General features: G+C 42.9%; 1 protein-coding gene across 6 annotated transcripts in view; it reads right to left on the reverse strand.

Annotated features, from left to right (window-relative positions):
- Window positions 1–3,616: 3,616 nt before the first annotated feature.
- Window positions 3,617–24,739, reverse strand: part of SLC16A14 (solute carrier family 16 member 14) — a 42,244-nt gene continuing 21,121 nt past the window's right edge. For 3 of the 6 annotated variants that reach the window (XM_075570209.1, XM_075570210.1, XM_075570214.1), the window contains exons 2-5: window positions 17,862–18,141; window positions 14,291–14,434; window positions 10,341–11,327; window positions 3,617–6,830 (exon numbers count right to left, since the gene is read on the reverse strand). In XM_075570209.1, coding sequence (XP_075426324.1) covers window positions 6,679–6,830; window positions 10,341–11,327; window positions 14,291–14,434; window positions 17,862–18,123 — 1,545 coding nt within the window. In that variant the 5' untranslated portion in view covers window positions 18,124–18,141 and the 3' untranslated portion in view covers window positions 3,617–6,678. Of the gene's footprint in view, window positions 6,831–10,340; window positions 11,328–14,290; window positions 14,435–17,861; window positions 18,142–19,161; window positions 19,192–19,671; window positions 19,690–19,709; window positions 19,841–24,739 lie in introns of those variants that run through there. The other 3 variants (XM_075570211.1, XM_075570212.1, XM_075570213.1) reach the window with 3 other exon arrangements.

A 24,739-nucleotide genomic window follows, 5' to 3' on the forward strand; every position in this document is an offset into this window, starting at 1 on the left:
CAGTTCCCCTCCTTTGATATTATTGTTTTGCCTTTACAATAAAGAACAGAAAGAAAGTGTGCATCAAAAGTGAGTGAGTGAACTGCCTGTCTCTACCACTTGCCACAGTGTGGAGTCAGAATAATATCAATGGTAAGAAAAACATGGATTGTATTTTATTTAATTGTGTATTTTTTTTAAGCTTGCCCATTGATTGCCAATGTTTTTATCTATGCCCCTTTTGAGCTATAGATAAACATAGTGACAAGCAATGCATTTTTTGGCAAATGCTTGTTTTTATTTGTTATATATTTTTGGTGCTTGGTTTTATTTCATTGTAGTGTATTTTTGGTGCTTGTTTTTTTTATGTTGCCCATTGACTGCCATAGTGGCAAACCATGCCTGTATTATATGGGCAGGGTGTACTACTGTGCCAATCAATGGGTAGAGGGTGGGGGTAGTTGCCCAGGGGAGGGTAGTTGCGTGCCCTGGTGTGTAGCGGGGGAGGGGGGTTAACCCCTTAATTACTATAGTGGTTACTAATAGCTAAGGTGATTAAGGGGTTAGTGGCCATTAGTTTGTTTTTTATTGTTATGTTGATGACGGGGAGGAAAACGAGGACAGCCTTCATCCCTGCAGGGGTAAATGCAACTTTCATTTACTTTATGCAGGCTGGATGTTTTATTTTTAATGGGCAAGTTAGCTATTATCCAAATCTGGATAATAGTAATTTTGCCCATTACTGTACTGTATGTGTTGGGAGGGGGGGTTGTTGGGACTAGAGGGGTGCCCATTCATTGCCATGGGGGTTATCTTTGCTCCCATTGAGGGCATAGGTAACCACACTGGCAATCAAGTTGTACGGGGATATGCACTTCATGTACAAGTTTGGCAGGTCATCAGAGCTTTCTGAATTGCCAACTTGCCAAATTGTTCAGGAACTACTCAAAATCATCGATGAGTTAGTTATCAAAGTCTATAGAATAGGCCCCATAGGGTCTTCCACACCCAGTCCATTCAAAATGTATTTTTTTCTGGCTGTGTAACCCAGTCCAAGTTTCCAAGTGAGATTTAGCGGTCAAGATACAACCAGAGGGGCCAGCAACAGTGACATGTTTAACATCTTCGACCAGACAATTAGAAGTACATATCTAGATCGGTGATTCCCAACTCGTCCTCAAGAACCCCCAACAGATCAGGTTTAAGGTTACCCCTGCTTCAGAACAGGTGGTTCAGTCAAAATAACTGAGCCACTGATTGAGCCATGATATATGGTGAAGATGGTGCTCAGAATCACGTGTGAACCCTAATACAACTTGTGTGATATGTTCATAAAGATCCTGGGTGCTTCAGTAGTTTTCCACAAGAAGTACTAAGCATTCCGTCTCTTCCACAGACCGCTAGGTGTGGAAGCTGTGCTGGTGTCCCCCGATCCTCGAAGGGTGCTGCCGAGGCTTCCATCTGTCCATCTATATGTGCCAGGGATCCATCCTTGGCATTAGTGGTCATCACCTACCACTGCCCCACATATCTATACCATACACAATTAGGAGCACATGGCCCACAAGCCAACTGCAACTTTACCTAGGATTTAACATTACTTTGTTAAGGGATTACTTTATACCTTGTCCTATACCAGGTTATCGTATGGCCACTCCGTAACACATTCTGGGGTACCCTACATGTGCCTCCCCGTGTTTATTTAGTATCTGCTCTTTCCCTGCTCTGGGGTTATCAACTTTCGGATAGAGGTGGTCATTGCAGATTATCTACTGCATGGGGTGTTGTATTGAGGTCCCAGAGCACACAGGGTGTCTCCGGGGTTAACCATCAGAGTTCCCGTTCACTTTATTCCTTTCTCCACTGGGTGACCATAGACCGTAGAGCGTTATTGACTGATGTACACTTATGTGCCATTCTATTCTAACCAAACCGTTGTGTCTTTTTCTCGCCCACCCTATCTAACTGCATCAGCTGACACGGGTTTCCATGGTAATGCTGACAACACAGGATATGGAACTCCGGTGGAGCTTTCTCTCTCTGTAACCTGGCACCCTGCACTTTTCCTCTGTCTGCACCTGCCCTACTTAAAAACCTCCCTTTCTGCCTGTCCTTTGCCTAGTTAGGCTGCGCTTACAGTGACGGCGACAGCGACGTCAAGACAAAACAAATGCATTGCCACTGTCGTGTGCGTTTATAGTAAGCGATTGGTCGCGATCGCTGGAAGTAATTTCAATTAGATTTTTCCAGCGACCGCAGCCTGATGTCGCCGGCACTATAAGCGCAGCCTGACGTCACCGGTACTATAAGCGCAGCCTGACGTCGCCGGCACTATAAGCGCAGCCTTCTGCTGGTTTGTCCCTGCATGTCTCTGGCCCCAATTCATGCACTTGCTCCTGCTTCTGTCCCTGCCCTGGTATTGGTCCCTGTTACTGTTTGCTTGTGTTCTTGTCCTGTTACAATAAATTAATTCTTGCCTAGAGCCTGCCTTGCTCCAGCCCTGCTCCTGGTGAGTTTCCATACCTCTCTGCTTGTGACCCAGAAGCCACCGCTTCACTGCCTGCCCTGGATCTCTGCTTGTGACCCAACTACACCTCCGCTACCAGCCCTGCTGTTCCGGTGACTGGTATTCACCCCTGCACCGGAAGCCGCCCTAGACAATTGCCAATTTTTGAGGGCAGAATTTCACAAAAATTGCAGCATATAAAGGGTCATGTGACCTGAAAATTACTTTGAATGTTTTTGGGGGGAAATTTTGCGTAAGAAAAAGGGCAAGTTTCTCCTGGTTTCAAAAGCAGGGCAAAATTTGGCACATCTCTAGTGTGTACATAGATGTAAGTTGCAAGAAAAAGAAAAACACAAAAGCGCACCAAGATTGAGATATACAGTGTATTATAGACAATTAAAAGATAGGCATCTTCGGGACTACTATTGGGGGCCTTATCCGCCGCGCATGCGCGTCACGCAGGCCATCACGCTGACAACCGTGTGGAGCTGAAAACGCAGCATAGCCAGAGACACAGTCCCAGCGCGCGGGGCTTGTTTGCAGGGACGGAAATCATCCCCCTTCATCCCTACTGTTGCCTCACCATAGAAGTCACGATCGTGATCAGGATCAATAAAGTTTTTATCCATGTAAGTGTATATTACTAATTTTAATTGTCTATAATACACTGTATATCTCAATCTTGGTGCGCTTTTGTGTTTTTCTTTTTCTTGGAACTGGGTATCGCTGTTGGAGTTCTCTGCAGAGATCCACATTGGAGGTGGGGGAAGACACCTTCAACATCAAGAGCTGCAAAAGATTAGAGAGGAACTACTATTCCAATTTCTTAAAGAGCAAGAGCGCGGACTGGACACTCTTTCTATAGATGTAAGTTGTGTAATTATAAAGCAGGGGATAGGGCCCACCTGCTTCTTACCGCAGAGGAAGAGGCCCAACTTCCAGGTCCGGGCAGTCGGGCCACCTCAGTCACTGGGCCCTGGACAGTGGTCACAGCACTCCCCCCCACCCCTCTATGTTGGCGGCCCTGACGTCCAGCGGTGTTTGACTTAAGGGTTTTGTAATGCACTGCAGGACCCTATAGCCGTTACAATAAGAAAGGCCTAGTACCACTTAAAAGGCAGGAATAAAGTATTTGTACACGGATATATATTTATACAGTGCTGATCCTTCTTGATGATAATTGTATTCATCACCTTATATCGGAGATATAATCATGTAACATTAATGTTTATGGATTTTCGCTGTATCCTTTTGTGTCATTTTGTCTGTAAAGTATGAGGCCTTAAAGGAACAGCTTTCCCCTCTTTTTTTAAATAATAATAAAAAAATGCATTCATGTATAGGAAGCAGGCGGTCTCGAGAACTTAAGGCTGCGCTTACAGTGCCGGCGACAGCGACGCAACGTCGCGTCAAAACAAATGCATTGCCGCCGTCGCGTGCGCTTATAGTAAGCGAGACACGACGGCTTGGTCGCGATCGCTGGGAGTCATCTCAATTTGATTTTAACTGCGACCGCAGCCTGACTTCGCCGTCACTATGAGCGCAGCCTAACGCTGGTATTTTTCAGCTTTGGGGACCCCCCTGGTTTCTCAAGATACCACTGAAGATAGCATCCCCTCTAAGGGAAACAAAATGGCGGTTTAACTAATAGGAAGTCACAACGTCATCCGTCGCGGCTTCCTTTAGTCCCGCGTGAAGCGTTAATGTACTGTACCGGCGATACCTTTCCCGGTATGTATCGCTGGAACCAGGGGCATCCCTGGAGCTGAAATCAATGCAGTTCAGCCCCAGGGAGGGGACCCCCTCCTTCACGCCTAGGTAAAAAAAAAAGGGGGAGACAGAATTGGTGCTTTAAAGGAGCAATTCATGCCCTTTTTTTTATTTATTATTTGTTAACATAAGTCCGAAGCACGGGGTCCCCGGAGCTGAACCCCATTATTTTAAGCTCTTGGGACACCCTGCTTCCCGAGATACAGATCTCCAAAAGGTGGTGTTGGTATCCAGGCAAAGTTTAAAGGTCACGCGGGCCAATAGGAAGCCGAGCCTGATGACATCACGGCTTCCTATTGGCCCGCAGGGTGCGGGAGCTTTGAAACTCCGCCATTACGTGATCCCTGCTCGCCGAGCTAAGCGGCTACCAGCACCCACCATGGAGGTAGGTATAGTCAGAAGCAGGGGGTCCCCAGAGCTGAAATTAATGGGGTTCAGCTTCGGAGACCTCCAGCTTCTATCCTACGTTAAAAGTAGATAAAATTAGCAAAAATAAGCGCCTGCTTGTATTGTATGTTTCAGGAAAGTGGTATTTTCCGTGGTCATTTGTGCATCGTGATTCTGAGGTTTTTCGACCTCGATTTGAAAAACCACCAAACAATTAAACAGCAAGAAACTGCTGACGACTTCATAGGTCGCTGGGTGCCTCCTGTCTTATAACTCCCAAATATTTTTGTGATTGGGACTGCACCTTCAAAAATTGTAATTCTTTGCCCTACCCCCCACTTCCCCTCCCTCTACAAAACACCTAAGCAACAGAATTTGTCATTTGACTTAACATGTGTAAAGACAGGGCCGCCAACAGGGCGGGACGGGGAGGGAAGCTGGGACAACTGTCTCGAGTCTGGCGGTTGCAAGGGGCTGGAAGTTAAGTCCAACTTCTGCAGCCGACTGCCAGGCATTTGATGGATGCTGGGCCCCCAATTCTCCCCAGCTGCTGCGGGGGGGGGGGCTTCTCCTCCCCTCAATGGTCTGCACTGAAAGCTGGGCCCACGCGGCACTAGTGGTTTTACCTCCCCCCCACCCCCAAGGTAAGAAAAAAGGTGGGTGCGCGTGTATAGGGGAAGGAGAATTGTGTGTGTATCATAGGGGAGAATTGTGTGTATATTGTGGTGGGGGTAGGGTGACCAGATGTCTCGGTTTATCCGGGACAGTTCCGGTTTTTAGCCGTTTGTCCCGGGTCCTGACTTTTTTGGCCAGCCGCGCATGTGTAGTTGACACTTGCCGTTCGTGCATGTGCAGTCGGTGATCGCTGTTCAGTTTTCCCGGGAAATTTTTTGGTCGCTCTAGTTTGGGGGGGTGGGCGGGGGGATTATGTGTATATTGTGTTGGGGGAGTGTGAAAGGAGGGGAGCAGAGTGTGAGAGGAGGGGGGGAGAGTGTGAGAGGAAGGGGGAGAGTGTGAGAGGAGGGGGGAGAGTGTGAGAGGAAGGGGGAGAGTGTGAGAGGAGGGGGGAGAGTGTGAGAGGAAGGGGGAGAGTGTGAGAGGAGGAGGAGGGGGGAGAGTTAGAGGAGGGAGGGAGGTGAGAGTGTGTGGGGGGGGGGGGGTGAGAGGAGGGGGGAGAGTGTGGAGGAGCGGTGAGAGTGTGAGAGGAGGGGAAATGTGTAAAAGGAAGGAGGCAGAGTGTGAGAGGAAGGGGGAAGAGTGTGACAAGAGGACAGGAGGGTGTGAGGAGGAAAGGTGGGGATTGAGAGAGAGGGTGGAAGAGTGTAAGGCTGCGCACATAGTGCCGGCGACTGTCAGGCGACGGTCGCTGGAAAATCAAATAGAGATGACTTCCAGCGATCGCGACCAATTCGTTGCGCCGTCGCGTCGCGCTTACTATAAGCGCACGCAACGGCGGCAATGCATTTGTTTTGCTGCGACGTCGCTGTCGCCTGCACTATAAGCGCAGCCTCAGACAGGGAGTGTACTAGAGGGAGGAGAGGGAGCGAGAGAGAGAGGGAAGAGTGAGTGAGAGAGGGGAGAAGAGTGAGAGATGAGGGCAGAGTATAACACAGGGAGACTGATAGAGAAGGGGTGAGGAGGAAAAGTGGGGAGTGAGAGAGGGTGGAAGAGTGTAAGACAGGGAGTGTAATAGAGAGGGAGGGAGGGGAGGGAGCGAGAGAGGGAAGAGTGAGTGAGAGAGGGGGGAAGAGTGACAGATGAGGGAAGACTGTAACACAGGGAGACTGATAGAGAAGGGGTGAGGAGGAAGAGAGTAAGACAGGGAGAGTGTTAGAGAAGAAGTGAGGAGGAAGAGAGTAAGACAGGGAGAGTGTTAGAGAAGAAGTGAGGAGGAAGAGAGTGAGACAGGGAGAGTGTTAGAATAAGGTGGGTAAGAGAAAGGGGGGGTCGCAGGTACAGATCTTCACATCATTGCAACACTTTATCTCTTTGCTTCTGCAGCAGAAAGGTTAGCGCAGGAGGCCGGCGGGTAGCGTTCAAGCCTCGGCGCAGTTAGCAGCTTTGTCTGCGGCTTTCTTCTTGGATTTGAGACAAGGCTCGAGCAGCAGGCACAGAATCCCCACCATGTAGAGCGAGCCGCACGCATAGAAGGAGTAGTCGTATTTCCGCGTGACGTCGTAGATCCAACCTGCAGGGGGAGCAATGCGGTTAGGCCACTTATAACCCGGGAGATACAACCCGCTATTTAATAGGCTGCAAAGATGTATTCCCAAGGCTGGAGAGGAGTGCGGCCCCTTTCATTTATAGAGAGCGGAATTCATACTGAATAAAAGCAAAGATATGCGGGAAAGGTGTGTGCCGATGTCATCACTTGTTATAGGCAACAAAGTAGCAATAATTTTAGAAGGACAAGACATTACCCGGCCATTAATACCCCAAGATGTTTGGCGATTTCTAGTAATATTATTTTGTTCTTTTTTTTTTTTTTTGTGTTCAAATTTCTAGGAACTCATTAGCTATTGATGCCCAGAGATCAGATTCGTCCTCAGGATCACCTAACGCATCAGCTGACCCCACAAACATTAATAGGATCACCCTCGCTAACACTTAGCAGTTCCCCGTGTGGACCTTAATAGACCTCACACCCTATTAATTACGAATGAGACAGTAAGTGGAGAGCGGTGACTAAGCATATCGCTTAATTTGGATAAAGGGAACGGTTCTGGTTTACTACAATCAGCATTAACACATTAACGAGGCTTTTACCAGCGCGAGATACTGAGAGATGTACCGGACACGAGGAAACACGGATATTATCACTAATGCTGTTTACTGCTTGCATAGCAACTGGGGTATTAATACATCCAGAGGAAATGTTTCTCACATCGCAATGAGTCATTTGAATTGAATAGCCTTTTAGTAACGTTCACGCTTGTTTAGATCTGTTTCCATCCAGTTCAAAGCAGCACTAAAGGTTACATGAAGACTTTGCTAATATCACTGTTTGGTTTAAAGTGTTCTTGCATTAAACGTGCAATCCACCCTCTGCTGGGGCTGCCACGTGGCTTCTCCAGAAATACTGGACACAATGGTGAAAGGTGCGACGCTCCATGCTGTTTCCTCCTCTCCTCGGCCCCACCCCCAGGCTCCTCACACCTCCTGATTGGCTGCATTACACAGCAGCAGCCAATCAGGCTTGAGGAAGCTGCCCAGCCCCTTAGCAACAGCCCAGGGAAATCCTGTGGCCCCTCAAGCCGATCAGGTCACTATGTCCAGAGAGCTAATATCGGACACATGTCCAGTATCAAATGTTTTACTGGACAGAGTGTCCAAATACAGGACAGTCCAGTTCGATACCTGGCAACCCTGCCCTCTGCATCCCCGATTTTTTTGTTACTTTGTTTAGTTCAGCTCAGGGGACCCCCTGGTTCCTGAGAAACTAACCGGGAAACACGTGCCAGTCAGAGGTGAAAGTAGGCCGGTCCGGTACGCAGTACCGGTAAAACAATAAGTGCCAATACGATGTATCGGTATGAATTACTGGGGATTTTAGTACTAACCTGCCTCTCTCTGTCTCTCTGCCCCTTTCTCTCTTTCTCTCTCTCCCTGATCTCGCTTCTCTTTCCAAGTCTCAGAGTGTCTCATCAGTGACGAAGGATGCCCTAATATGGATTTGTCATATATGAATATGCCCATATTAGGGCATCTACGTCACGACCGGAGACAGCTCTGTTGGGGAGACACGCGGAGAAGCAGAGGCACAAAGGAGTGAAGAAGCAGAGAGAGAGGCATGGAGAGGCAGAGAGAGAGGCAGAAAAATGCAGAGGCAGGGAGACACAGAGACAGGCGGGGGGCAGAGGGGGCGGGGTTGTGGAAACTGTTTTAAATGCCTGGGTGAGTACCTGTAAGAATAAAAATCTACTTTCACCACTGATGCCAGTACTCCCTGCTATTTAAATCCCGTGTCACCACGACCAATAGGAAGCCGCGATGGATGACGTTATGCCTTCTTATTGGCTTGCGTGACGCCATTTTGTTACCCCTGGAGGGGACAGTACCAACGCTACCTTTACAGGTATATATCTCGGAAATCAGCTCTGGGGACCCCCTGTTTCCCATCCAAGTAACTACCCTCAGGGTAAGGATAAAAGAGCATGACATGTTAGGGACATGTTACCACAAACAGGAACTTCCACACCGGTAATCCGATCATACTGGTTATGCTAAATGTCATGTTCAGAATCCCTTGTCCACGAGAACGTCTGCCTCCGCTGGCGATCTCCTCGATCCTGGTCCGGTCTGTTTCCTGTGTTGTGCTGTTCCAATGGATGGCTCCTCATGCTGTCTGAAGACGCCGGTTACACGTGGCAGTGTATCGGCGACTGCCGATGACTTCAGACAGGTTCCGTCGCTTGTTAAGCGACTCGTATGTTAACAGACTCCCGAAACGTCTTGCACATATAGGGCTATAAGCAAAGGAATCCTGATGTAGAAAATGTAAATAAAACTTGCACACAAATGCATCTATTGCTACGCGTTTCGTTGTATACGTCTACTTCTTCAGGAAATAGTATTTGAATGTTCACAGGCACTAGATATACCCCGTGGGATCTAGTGCCTGTGAACATTCAAATACTGTTCCCTGAAGAAGTAGACGTATACTACGAAACGCGTAGGAATAGAGGCATTTGTGTGCAAGTTTTGTACATTTTCTACATCAGGATTCTTTTGCATATAGCACTATATGTGCAAGACGTTTCGAGACTCTTACCATACGAGTCGCTTAACTAGCGACGGAACCTGTCTGACGTCATCGGCAGTCGACGATACACTGCCACGTGTAACCGGCGTCTTCAGACAGCATGAGGAGCCATCCATTGGTACAGCACAACACAGGAAACAGCCTGGACCAGGATCGAGGAGATCGCCAGCGGAGGCAGACGTTCTCGTGGACAAGGGATTCTGAACATGACATTTAGCATAACCAGTATGATCGGATGACCGGTGTGGAAGTTCCTGTTTGTGGTAACATGTCCCTAACATGTCATGCTCTTTTATCCTTACCCTGAGGTACGTGTAATACTTACCTGCTGATTGAATATTTCAATATACAGTATTTTAAGATACTACACTGAGGTATTGCACTGTTTTTCTTTGTTCACCAGTGTTATAGTTGGCTGAGCCATTCTATGTAAGCAGCTGCAACTTCTCATCCAGAATTACACCGATTAAACCATTCCTGTCGTTTTTTCCATCCAGCACATGTGATTTACTTAGTTATATCACCTAATAATTTTACACAGTATAGTATCCACTTTTCACTTAAAGATTATAGAATCACTTGAATGATTATTTAACCACTTTATTATTATTAATTTAAATATATTTTTCACTATCTGGTGTTTTTTTTCACTTTTTGTCACAATATCGGAGTGTAACGAATAACGCGTGAATAGGTAAATTGGCATTAATTAATCATTTGCGTTCCCATTTACATGTTTGCTGTTAAATCTAACTCACACATACTGTATAGCATTGCTATTTCATTCAGAGTTATTCCATGCAATAATTTATAGGTGAATTGGACAATAAAAATAATGCATTTTTTCCCACAATAAGTCAAATTTCATGCAATATCGAAGTTTAGCTAATCTAGCCTTCGTGTGCTAAATGTAATTTGAAAACGGATGTTCTTTACCTGCAAAAGGAGGCCCTAGAAGCGCTGATATCCCATTTGCACAGATGATTATCCCGAAGGCATTTGGAAGCTGCCCGATCCCCACTAAATCCTCAGTCACAACGGGCATCAGAGAGAAATACCCGCTGGAAAACCCTATAAGGGCGCAGACCACCGCCAGGCTCGTGTACACCTGCATGAGCGGCAGAACCAAGATGCACACGGCCAAGGTGAAGTTGGCAGCTAGAAAGACATTCCAGGCACTGACGCAGTCCAGGTCACCAATAAAACCCAGAATTATTTTGCCGAAGATATGGACAATGGCAATGATGGAGGTCAGGGGAAATACGTTGTTCTGTTCCGACAGGCCGTACATCTCAACGATCTCTGGCAGGTGGATGAAAGGGATCACAAAGCTGCAATAGGCCAGCAACGCCCAGCAGACAAAAGCCACAAAGACTTTGTTGGTGAAGAGAGACGCAGACCCGAAGTAGCTAGAATACCACGTCCAGAAGCCGGATCTCACCACCACGCTCATTCGAGTCAGGGACTTTAGGATGCCCAGTTTGTTCATATCATTGGTGATCATCTCGTTTCTGGCGTTCTCCCTCTTCCACAGGGTTCCCGCATCCACTCTCGTCGCCTCTCCTCCATCCTCTTCATATAGCGTGCCATTAGCTTTGACCACATCAGCGTCCAGCAGTGAGGGTTCCCTGAGATCTCTGCCGTCGTTTCTCCTTTCCACATGGTCTCCCCCGCGCTTCTCCCTGGGATCCAGTGGCCTCATGAGTGCTCCGCAGACGCACAGGTTTAGGGTGATCGCCCCCTGAATAATCATGGCATTCCTCCAGCCAAACTCTGCGCACAGATACTTCAGTAAGACGGTGATTAGGAACGTCCCAAACCCAGTGCCGGTTGTGCTCAAACCTTGTGCCAGAGCTCTTCGCTTATGAAAATACTGTCCCACCATGACCACCGCAGGCAGGTACACCATCCCACTGCCGATACCTGTGATAATAACACAAATCAGAACTAGGGTCATCATTATAATTCTATAAATGTACCACAGATCATGAATTCATTATTACAAATATATATATTTATTTGTATTTATGTATTTCTTATCATGGCTCTCATGATGACAACAACACGCATCTATCCTACTGTATATAATGGCTCTCATAATGACAACAACACGCATCTATCCTACTGTAAATCATGGCTCTCATAATGACAACAACACGCATCTATCCTACTGTATATCATGGCTCTCATAATGACAACAACATGCATCTATCCTACTGTATATCATGGCTCTCATAATGACAACAACACGCATCTATCCTACTGTATATCATGGCTCTCATAATGACAACAACACGCATCTATCCTACTGTATATCATGGCTCTCATAATGACAACAACACGCATCTATCCTACTGTATATCATGGCTCTCATAATGACAACAACACGCATCTATCCTACTGTATATCATGGCTCTCATAATGACACCAACACGCATCTATCCTACTGTATATCATGACCTCGTAATTATATATACAGGGATGTATTTAATATCATAAATTCAACAACAGTTATATCATCCCATATCATAAACTCATAACAATATATACATTCATATATACCATGTCATTTCATAAAAATGCATGCATCTCATGTCACTGCTAATACTGGTAATTAGAACTCATATCAGTAGTGCATCCATAAGTACAGCATACCCTACCCTTGTACCTATACCCTCCCTCTACCCTGTGCCAGTACCCCCCTATACCTACGGTATACCCTCCCCCTATAACTATATCCCATGCTATACCCACATCCCGTTAATATAACCTCCCCCACCACCCCCCTAGACCCTCCTCCTAACACACACCATACCAGATTCTAGGTCCTTGAATACTTGTACCTGTAGTACCTATTTCTGACAGTGTGAGCAGGAATGTTGATCTGTCCCCTGCACTCAATGGATAAGTGTCAGCTAATTAGATCAGGTATAGATTTATGACACACAACTTAAAACATATATATACAGTACTATCAAAGAGAATTAGTCTTCCTAGTAAGTGTGTATATACTGCAAGTGCACACAAATGTATGTATATATGTATATTTTTAATTCTATAGCAGCAACAGTGTATGTTACAATTTACAAAAGAGACCATACAATACAGAGAATAACAATACAACAAGCGCAACAAATATAAATTCAGACCATGCTTAATTTAAAAGGTGAGTTTTAAGGTTTGATTTAAAGGTGAGGAGAGAAGGTGCTTGGAAATGTAAACATATATATATATATATATATACAGTATATATACAGTATATATATATATATATATATATATATATATATATATATATATATGTTTACATAGAAACCCCCATTTCTAATACGATGTGTGTATGTATTTTTTTTAACATATTTTTCTTATGTATTTTTTATACTATTGCTTTAGTGAATAGATTTTCTATTTATTTAATGTATTTTTTAAAAATATATAATGATGTGTGTTTAATTAATGTTTAAATGTCGGCCACTGATGGTTTCACTTCTTATGCTCTTTGGGAACCTTACATGTTCGAGCTCTTTATGATTGCAATATGCTATAAGATTCTTTGTGAATGTTTAGTATATATATATATATATATATATATATATATATATATATATATATATATATATATATACTATATTATATATATATATATATATATATACTATATAGTATATATATATATACTATGTATATATATATATATATATATATATATATATATATATATATCAAGATATATACAGTGATTTGATCTGACCAAATGCTTAATGATCAGTTTCTGTGTGATCACAGATGCAATTAAGCTTGTGTAGTTAGTTATTGATGCTATTGAAGAGGTTGTGTGGGGAGGAGACGCCTGATAAAGCAATCTTTCATGAAATGCGTTGTGGTAATCAGTTGCATAGTACATCAAAGCACCGAGACGTTGTTCACGAAACCACAAGGCTTTTGAGCGTGGGTACGCTGCTAAAACTGGAGGTCTGTCTGTACTGGAGATTTGGAAGTTTGTTGCTGAAGGATTTAACCGGAGATCGCTAATCGCTACTCGCTACATCCGCTGGTTGTGATTGTTCATGGGCAGGATGTCCCTTTACTGTGCCTGCTGTATATTACATGATTTATAAGTGTGGATTTTTATTTTTGACAAGTAAAATAATATATTTTTCTAACTCGACTGCGCCCCTGTTTTTGCTGTTTTCGTCTTTAAAGTCAAAGGAGAAGGTTGAAAAAGAGAGTCAAATAGAGACAAAACTATGTGGATTGCATTTGTTTGTGTTGATGTAGTGAGATGAAGTAGTGTTGTTTTGTTATTAGAGAGAGCAGGGTTAAAAAAAGGAGAGGAGAGTGTGAGATTTCCTCCATAGGCGTTCAGAGGGGCGAGTGGAAGTACGAAGGAAGCGTGTGTATAAACTTAACCAAGACCATGGGTTAGAGGGTTGTTTTTTGGTAAAGACAAGGTCTAAATAGTGTTTATCCTTGTGGATGCCAAAATCTGTCCATAGGCGAAGGCCAAAGGAGGAGGTTAGAGAGAGAAAGGAGGCGAGACGCCGAGGAGACAGAAACATCATCAATGTGACAATTTAATTCCCCCAGTACAATAATGGTGAGAGTCAGAGGAGAGAAGGAAAGCCAGGATTTAAAGTCTGAGTGGTAGGTAGTCAGTAGATGATGTTGAGATAGGCGGTCGGTAGATGACTACTACAGTACGTACAGAGAGAAGGAAGAGAATGAAAGGAAGAGAATGAAACAGATGGAGGTACAGGCAGAACTGATAGCAGTGGGATCTCAGGAGGAGACTACCCCTCCACCCCGGCCATTGGACTACAATGCATCTTCCATACCTGCAATGGGAAATCACACCAGAAGATCGTCATATTCAATATGTTCCTTACCAGCTGTCACTCCGAAAGTGAAGAACAGAAAATGCACGTTAGTGGCAAAGGCACTCAGCACCCAACCGAGGGACGTCAGAAACCCCCCAATCAGCGCCGTTTTACGACAGCCACATGTGTTAATGAACAAGCCAATGAAGGGACCTGCAGAGAGAAGGTTAGCGGCATTAACAGCAGCGCGGCATCTTTGCGGTTCTTCGGACGATCCCGTTCCTACAATATAGTTACAGAACCCTGCAGGTTGTTTAATTTTGTGTTGTTTTCTTTTAACCCTTTTGCTGCCAGACGGCCAGCCATGCATGTCAGAACAATGGCAGCTAAAGGGTCGTTTGCCCAACCCGGTGAAATGAAGCTGCTTTGTTTGCGCTGCGTCTTAGAGCAGCTAATAGCATCCAAACGCCAATCTTACAGAGTTCCACCATTTGCCCTATATCTATATACCATTTTAAAATTTGCATAAAATAGTGTGGCTTATTTGCAATAATTAGGAAGCTGCCTCCACAGAGGGAAGTCGTACCCAAAATATTGTCTAAAATTAAGGGGGGGAAAAGCAGTACCCCGCTCTGGGAAAACATATCCATAACTCCATGTGTGTCTATATTGCTCCTTACCACCATGATATGTCCCCATACAGAAAACATGAAGCATGCAATACTACATTGTGTATCAGTACTTACAGTATATATATATATTGAACTTGTGCATGATATATATATTTATTTATTTATTTATAGTGTTTACCAGCCCCCATGCACAAGATGTTCTGTATACAGTGCTTACCAGTCCTTATATATGTTTTGTATAATATTGATATAATGTTTCCCAGTCCCATAGAGAAGTTATGTATACTGTATATGTAATGGTAACCAGTCGAGATACACACATCATCTATACTGTATATATAGTGTTTATCAGTCCCCATACAGAAAATGTTCTGTTTATTAGTGCTTATATAGGAGTCCTGCATAGTGTTATATATGTACACTGTGTGTGTGTGTGTGTGTTTGTGTGTGTATATATATATATATATATATATATATATATATATATATATAAACAAGCAAAAAACATACATATGTATATGTAAATTGTTTACCAGTCCCCATAAATAGGTTATATAGTAGTGTTTATCAGTCCTTATATAGAAGTTATGCATACTGTATATATAGTGTTTATCATACAGATGTTATATATAATATAGGGGCCCATTCACTAAACTCAGTGCAATGGCGAGCGACTTTGCATTGTGCTGCCACACACTAAAACATGTGTATCAAAACGGTATTAATTAAGAAAAAAACACTTTTTTTTTTCTAAGGCTGCGTCCCCGCTAGCGCTGAGCGGGCGGCGGCTTGCCGGGTTCACTTTGTGCAAAGTGAATTCTCACGTCCCTGCTCACGCAGCATGCGTGCGCTCGTGCACGCACACTCTCCCAAGCTTGGCGCTTGGGAAGTAAAAAAAAGAGTGTTCGAAGCGCGCCCAATAGGCCCCCCTGTGCAACCCCCCCGCACGCGCTCACAAAATTCGCAGGACACCCGCGCTCATGCTTGGAGAGTTGGTGACGTCACCACTCACGCATGAGCGCGGTCAGCGCCAGTGGGGCTGCAGTCTAAGTCCTATCGCACTGAAACTGTTTGTTTAGACTGCAGCCTGGAAGAACTGCACAGAGACGCTGCGTCTCCATGCACGGCTCTAACAGGCGATCATGTAGTTTAAATGTGAATTTTAATACTAGTGTACAGGACCAGGGGGTCTCCTGACCTGAACCGCATTGATTTCAGCCTCGGGGACCCCCTGCTTCCCGAGTTAAAGGCCCCGTTATGTGGTGCCGGTATTCCTACCATTTTTAAATCCTCTGCATCACGGCCCACATGACCGGGGGATTTAAACTCTGCAGGAGATACCTGCACCCCATACCAAGGCCTGTAACTCGGGAAGTAGGGGGTCCCGAGGCTGAAATCAATGCGGTTCAGGTGAGGAGACCCCCTACTCCTGTACACTATTATTATTATTTTTTAATCATTACCGTAGCGGCTGGTAGTCAAATTCACATTAAAGCAGCTTCATTACCTTGGCGGGTAGCCACTAAGGGAATGAAGGGGTTAAGGTTAAGTAGTTGGTTTATTGGGGGCAGAGGGGGTGAGTGAAGGGGGTACTTGGCCACGGGTGGATGGTTAGGCCTCCCATGAATGTAGCAGGAGGAGTTAACCACATCATTACCATACCGGTGGTAAAGTTAACCCAATGAAGGGGTTAACTTCTTCTGCCACCCTCCCGCAAGGCCTAAACACCCACCCATGGCAACTACAACCTTCACCCACCCCCTGTACCAACACCTATGCAGTGCCTGCTATTTAACCCTTTCATTACCTTTTTTGGCTTATCATATAGCTTTTTGTTTTTGCCAGAGGGTTAAAAAAGCCGTTTTAGTGCGATATATCGCACTATAAGGGGATTGATAGTGCTAGAAGCCACTTATCGAAGTTTAGTGAATAAGCCCTATAGTGTTTACTAGACCTTATATAGAAGTTCTGTATACCGTCTATAGTGTTTAAAGCATATGAGTGTCGCAGAGGAGTGCTACTGAGCATGGCAATATATATTTAAAACCAAAGACAGAACATAAAACACAGACAAAGCTCAGTTTTAGCACATCCAGTGAAACTAATACACGGTAACGTGCCTAAATATATATGTATAAATATCTATTAAGTAAAATGATCTTTAGTTTGACATTTTTGGCCAAAATTGTTGTAAGCCCCTGAGCCAACTTCACGGCAGACCACAATTCAGGGGTCCCTAACGCTAATATAAATTCTTAGTAACCTGTGTAATAACAGGAAGAATGATTTATAGTAAATCTGTCAATATTAGTTGCAAAGTTCTAAGTCTGATTGAAGCCTTTATTAACCTGTACATTACCAGGAAAACCTCCTACTTAATTGAAGCTCACCCCCTCCCACATTTAAATGGTTAAGGGCTCACTCCATAGCATCTTCCACACAGGGGAACTTGTTTGCTTGCAGGATGGTCGTGACAACTCTAATACAGAGTGCTTTTCCTGGTAATGTACAGGTTAATAAAGGCTTCAATCAGACTTAGAACTTTGCAACTAATATTGACAGATTTACTATAAATCATTCTTCCTGTTATTACACAGGTTACTAAGAATTTATATTAGCGTTAGGGACCCCTGAATTGTGGTCTGCCGTGAAGTTGGCTCAGGGGCTTACAACAATTTTGGCCAAAAATGTCAAACTAAAAGACCATTTTACTTAATAGATATTTATACATATATATTTAGGCACTGTACCGTGTATGAGTTTCACTGGATGTGCTAAAACTGAGCTTTGTCTGTGTTTTATGTTCTGTCTCTGGTTTTAAATATATATTGCCATGCTCAGTAGCACTCCTCTGTGACACTCATATGCTTATATATATGTTGTGGTTATTTTGGGGGTTCAATAGGAGCTTGTTAGGTGTCCAGTATACTGTCTATAGTGTACAGAAGAAGTAGTCCCTGCCCCTGCTGCATAAAACATAACATACAGAACACGAGGAGTTTTCCTACCAACGATCAGCGTGACGCCCATGCTGAGGGAGCTGACCCAGGCCGTCAGGGCTCTGCTTTGGTTAAATTCCTCCAGCCATTCCATGTTGAGTATCCCCAGCGCCATCTGTGACCCCATAATAAGTAAATGGACAAGGAAAGAGGACAGGACCACCATCCATGCCCACCCTCTGTCAATATTGGTGTCCGGTCTCTGTGCATCCTTCCTGCCTTTCAAATCCTGATCAGGTTCCTTCTCCACGGCTGCTCCCCCACTGCACATTCTGTGCTACAGGAGGCTCTGAAACACACACACGTGAGGGTTAATATGACATGAAACATGTAACACGCAAGCATACAGGAATTAATGCAACATGCCAATTTAGGGGGATTAATATGACATGAAACACGTAACATGCAAACAAGGGAATCAACATGACGTGCTGATATGTAACGTGCACATTTAGGGAGATTAATGTAACATGTAACACACAAACATAAATGTTTAATGTCATATTAATTCCATTATCATGTAAAACACAAACATAGGGGGGTTAATATGACGTGCTGACATGTAACATGCAAACAGGGGGAATAATATTACAAATGTAACATTGAAATGGGGAATAATATGGTGCAAAACGTAACATGTGAACATAGGGGAAATAATATGACATGCGGACAGGTAACAAGCTACATTAATATGACGCGCTAACATGTGCCATGTAATATGCAAATTTAAGGGATTCGTATAAATAGGGTAATTAAGTAACATGTACAGTAGCAAGCAGAGACATGTAAACCAAAAACATTAATGTAAAAAAAATGTCATGACACAAAACAAGTAACATGCAACGACAGATGTGTTATGCATTGACCTGCAACATGTAACATACAAGCATCATTGTATTCAAATAACATGTAACGACCTGCAACATGTAACATGCAAGCATCATTGTATTCAAATAACACCTGCAACATGTAAAGACCTGCAACATTTAACATGAAAATATTACTACATTAAAATATGTTGCATGACATAAAACATGTAACATTCCAACATTTTGAAGGATGACTGCACTACATGACACGAAGTCCCGACCCATGATACTAACATTGCTATATGTATAGCTCCATGCAGCATTGCTTCACTCCCTTGCGCACAGGACAGCGTTCTGCGGCTTCTCAACATTCAAACATTGCATTCAAATTCAAACTAGCCTGTATCATTCTAGACTAGCATCGTTCTAAAACGTAGCATCATTTCATTTACATAACAGCCAGATATTAAGATCCATAGTTACTAAGGCGAGCTACTCACGTGAAGGCGTCTTCAGGCACAAGAAGGTGTCTAATGGAAACGCACCAGTTAGCAAATATGGGCTTGAAACTTCACCTACAACACACTCACATGCATGTATAGATGTACAGATACACACATACTGCTATATTCACACACCTACATACACACACACATATTACAACAGTATATACAGGCACACCCATACTATACATACACACGCACTCATATGTACACTCACACATTGCTATAAACACATATATACTATACAAACACACACATACAGTACCCACACATATATATGTACATGCACACACACATTGCTATACATAGACAGACATATATAAATGCACATATATATACATACACACACACATCCATACACACACATCCATATATATGTACATACACACATATATATATATATATATATATGTATATATATATATATATATATATACATATATATATACATATACACACACATATACACACATATATATATATACACACACACATATATATACTCACATATTGATACATACACACTTATTCCATGACCACCTTACCAAGAATGGTTTGAGACAGAGTTATGTGGGAGATTATAATATTATCTCCTGCAGTTCCGTTCCCACGAACACAAAATTAATAGAATTATTATTTTAAGCCATATGCAGCCGAACTGCTGATTTTTCTTCCCAGTTTTGGGACTGCAGCCCATATTAGTTCATATTTATGGTCATGTCGGGGTATTGTGTAACTGGGCTTGGGGAGCTGTGCTAGGGGCGTGTGGGGTTGAACAAGTTTAAGCAGCACAGGGGAAACAGCATGTCAGCTAACTGTAGAGTCCACTTTGCTAGCCTCTTAGGTTGGTATTTTAAGGGTCAGACCCACCTATAGTAGGACTACACTAGTGGTGACATGTTTAATCAAAGTTGAAAAGTATTATTGATTAACTCCTCCTATTTCTCCCATAACCACTGTCTTTAAATCCTCCTATTACCCAATACAGCGTTCCCTATAACTCCTCCTATTTCTCCATAAATGCTCCAAATAGCTCCTGCTATTGCCCCATATAACCGATCCCTAGAACTCCTCCTAATACTCTATATAACTGATATTGTTCCATATAACCGCTCCCTATAACTCCTATTACTCTATATAACCGCTATTGCCCTATATAACCACTCCCTATAACTCCTCATATTACTCTATATAACCCCTCCCTATAACTCCTCCTATTACTCTATATAACCACTCCCTATAACTCCTCCTATTACTCTATATAACCGCTATTGCTCCATATAACCACTCCCTATAACTCCTCCTATTACTCTATATAACCGCTATTGCTCCATATAACCACTCCCTATAACTCCTCCTATTACTCTATATAACCGCTATTGCTCCATATAACCCCTCCCTATAACTCCTCCTATTACTCTATATAACCGCTATTGCTCCATATAACCAATCTCTATAACTCCTCCTATTACTCTATATAACCACTCCCCATAACTCCTCTTATTACTCTATATAACCGCTAATGTTACATATAACCGCTCCCTATAACTCATCCTATTACTCTATATAACCACTCCCCATTACTCCTCCTATTACTCTATATAACCGCTATTGCTCCATATAAACAATCCCTATAACTCCTCCTATTACTCTATATAACTGCTATTGCTCCATATAACCAATCCCTATAACTCCTGCTTTTTCTCCGTATAACCGCTCCCTAAACGTTCTTCTATTACTCCATATAATGTAAAATGGAGCAAGTCTGTGGCCGGTGCCCAACAAGATTCGCAGCAGTATTATTCAGCAAATAAATGGTCATCAATCACATAAAATAAAAAGACTTCCCTTGTTGAACAGCAAGTCTTAAAAATATATATATAGCATATGGTATACACATGTGATATTGTCCAGTATAGCAATAATAAGAGAATCAGGGGTCACTTAGGTGTCTGGCAGAGACCACAAGCGGCGTCAGGACAGACCGCAGAGACCGCCGAAATGAACGGGGTCTCAGAGATCAGTAAAGCCGCCCGCGGGAACCCGCCCAGCAGTGACACCAAAGATGGCAACCCGGCAATGACAATATATAAGCTTGTTTGAAGAGGATACTCACAAGCTGGACGGCTGCTGGAGATAGGTACATGTGTGCTGCCCGCCTTAAGAAATATCGAGAAGCAGAGCACAGGAACAGCAGAGCACAACCGAAAACCCACCAACAATGTGGCTGGAGAGCACAAAATAGAACTTTAATAGTAACTTTATTTAGCACGTAGGTAAAAGGCAGAGGACCACTGGGTCTCTCTAACGCGTTTCGCGCTAGGCAGTTACCTTTTTCTATTTTGTGCTCGCCAGACTCATTTTTTGTGGGTTTTGGCTGTGCTGTTCCTGTTTTTTGGTTCTTGCTACTACCCCATATAAAATATATACATAGATTCCTATAAGCTGTGACACAAAATTCATGAATTTGCCTTCCAATGAGTGAGGCTGGAGGAATGAGCACACACTCACGTGGGTGCAATGTTCAATGCTCTGTGAAGTCATTATATTTATTCTTGTGAGCGCCTTTTTCGAGGCTTCTCCTAATGGTTTATTCATTTTTATTATACAATACAGTATAATCTAAAGCTGTAAATAGAGTTGATCATTAACATATATTTTAACCACATGGCAGAGTCTGAATGCAGCATGTCAGGACAGAAAGAAGACATTGAACAGCCAAATCAGCTCAGAAGGAAAGAGAGGAGTCTCATACTGGGCCCTGTACGGATAGAGCTATACCTGCCTGGAGGTACAAAACCCATGCCAGGAACACCTTGCCAATAACCAATATCCGGAATGGTAAAACACCTGGATAGAAATTAGCAGTGGAGGTAAAAGTATAAAGAAAACATTTGTAGGGATATGCTATAAACCACCAAATATCTGTGAGATTGAGGAAGCCAAAATACTTTTGCAAATGGAGAAGGCATCAAAACTGTGTCATGTTTGCAAATTGGGTGACAGACTGGGACAATGACATTACAGCAAAAGGAAACAGGTTTTTGGGGGTGCTTAAAGACAATTATATGACCCAAATTATTGCGGAACCAACCAGGAGAGGGGCAGTACTGGATTTGGTAATATCAAACAATGTAGAAATAATAACCACAACAAAAAGTCCGGCAACATTTGGGTAACAGTGATCATAACATGGTCTCTTTTGAAATAAATGATCAAAAACAATATTTCTTAGGTTCAACAAAGACTTTACATTTTAGAAAGGCAGATTTTAATAAACTGAAGTCTAATCTACAAGGAATACATTGGGATGATGTGTTTTCAGGGAAGAATGTGTAAGATAAATGGAGTCTTTAAAACATTGTTATCAGTGTATACTCATGGGTAATAAATATAGAAGAAACAAGTCTAAACCAATGTAAGACCACACCTTGAATATGGAGTGCAGATTTGGGCACCATTCCATAGAAAAGACATTATGGAATGAGAGAAAGTGCAGAGAAGAGCCGCCAAATTAATAAAGGGGATGGATAATCTGGTTAGGAGAGGCTAGCGAAATTAGATTTGTTTACATTAGAAAAGAGGGGTCTAAGAGGGGATATGATGACTATATACAAATATATTCGGGGACAGTACAGGGAGTTTTCAAAATAACTATTCATCCCAAGGGCAGTACAAATGACACAGGGTCATCCCTTAAGGTTGGAGGAAAGGAGATTTCACCTGAAACAAAGGAAGGGTTCTTTACAGTATGGGCAGTTAAAATGTGGAATTCATTACCCATGGAGACTGTGATGGCAGATACAATAGATTTGTTAAAAAAAAAAAAGGTTGGGCATCTTTTTAGAAAGGAAAGGTATACAGGGATATACCAAATAAGTATACATGGGAAGGATGCTGATCCAGGGAGTAATCTGATTCCCAATTCTTGGAGTCAGGAAGGAATTTATTTTTCCCCTTATGAGATATCATTGGATGAGGTGTCACCGTTTTTTTTTTTGTTTGCCTTCCTCTGAATCAATATACTGTAAGTACGGATATAGGATAAAGTATCTGTCGTCTAAATTTAGCATAAGTTACACTTGATGGACACGTCTTTTTTCAACCTCATCTACTATGTAACTTAGTAACTATGTATACCCCCATCTTCATATATATAGATTTGTGTATCTAGACACACACACACACACAGATACAGTACATGCACACACTCATAGTATATACTGTTTATATGTGAGAAAAAAATATATAGCACTGTGTGCTCATTTGCATGTCATTTCCCAGAATCCCTTGCTGCAGTGGAAACGCTGTGGGCTGGGCGATAATGGGGAGAGACAGGGTTGCAGACCTGTCTAAGACATGCAAACGAGCATACAGTAATATTTACAGTTGCTTTACTGTGGAGGGTTTTTGTCACTTTTTTTACCCACCATAACCTTAATAATTGTGGTGAATACCTAGTCTAGTCTCAACCAGCATAGCCAGTAACCAACCTCACACTGATGATACCCATCAAGGTTGAAACATGTCTGTGAGTGGGTTTACTGGCTTTGCATCTCATCCCAGCCTCTGTCTAAAAGCTGTGTTTAAAACAGTATGCATTGGCTTGAGGATTTGATTGTGTAATACGAGCTTGAGACAAAAGGTGGCAGTGTGTGCCATTTGCATGTCATTTCCCAGAATCCATTGCTGCAGTGGAAACGCTGTGTGCTGGGCGATAATGGGGAGAGACAGGGTTGCAGACCTGTCTAAGACATGCAAACGAGCATACAGTAATATTTACAGTTGCTATATATACATATATATATATACACACACAAACATATCTATGTATATATTTCTATATATAAATTATACATTACCCAGAATGCTCATTGATAGTGATGTACACAACACACACCGGTCATATGTTGCAAAAAAAAAGGTATTGCAAAAAATACATAACTGTGAAACCAACGTTTCGGTTTATAAACAAACCTTCATCAGCCCTGATGTGTGCTGTGTCCATCCCTATCAACTTGTGTTCTGGGTGATGTATAATTTGTATTGATTTATTGACACATGCACAATACACTATAGCTGTTTTGTCATATTGGAGTCTCTCTCTCCCCCCTTCTCCTTCTCCTTAATAATCAAAAACGAATAGACGATACCGTTTTGTGGCTAACAAAAGGCTTTTATTTGTGCGAGCTTTCCAGATACACTGATCTCTTCTTCCGACGGTGTTACAATGGATACAACCTATCCCTCCCCCCTGTGCAGTATGCGATTTATGACTTAAGGTGTTAAATGGTCCCTGAATGTTAGTCATGTAAGAGTGTGTGTGTGTGAGTCTGTGTGAATATGTGTAAATATACATTTATAAAGCACCCACAGTGTATACAGCGCTTTACAAAATGGTGTGTGTGGGAGTGTATAACAATGGTGTGGGTAGGTGTAGAAATGTACTGTAACAGGGTGTTGCATTACTATTAGTGTGTGTAGATACTATGTGGTCCCTATTGGTATATAGGGATAGAATTACATTGTAATTCTATCCCTATATATCAATAGGGACCACATAGTATCTATACAC

Source organism: Ascaphus truei, chromosome 14 (genome assembly GCF_040206685.1).
Source record: "Ascaphus truei isolate aAscTru1 chromosome 14, aAscTru1.hap1, whole genome shotgun sequence".
In the NCBI taxonomy this organism is placed as follows: domain Eukaryota; kingdom Metazoa; phylum Chordata; class Amphibia; order Anura; family Ascaphidae; genus Ascaphus; species Ascaphus truei.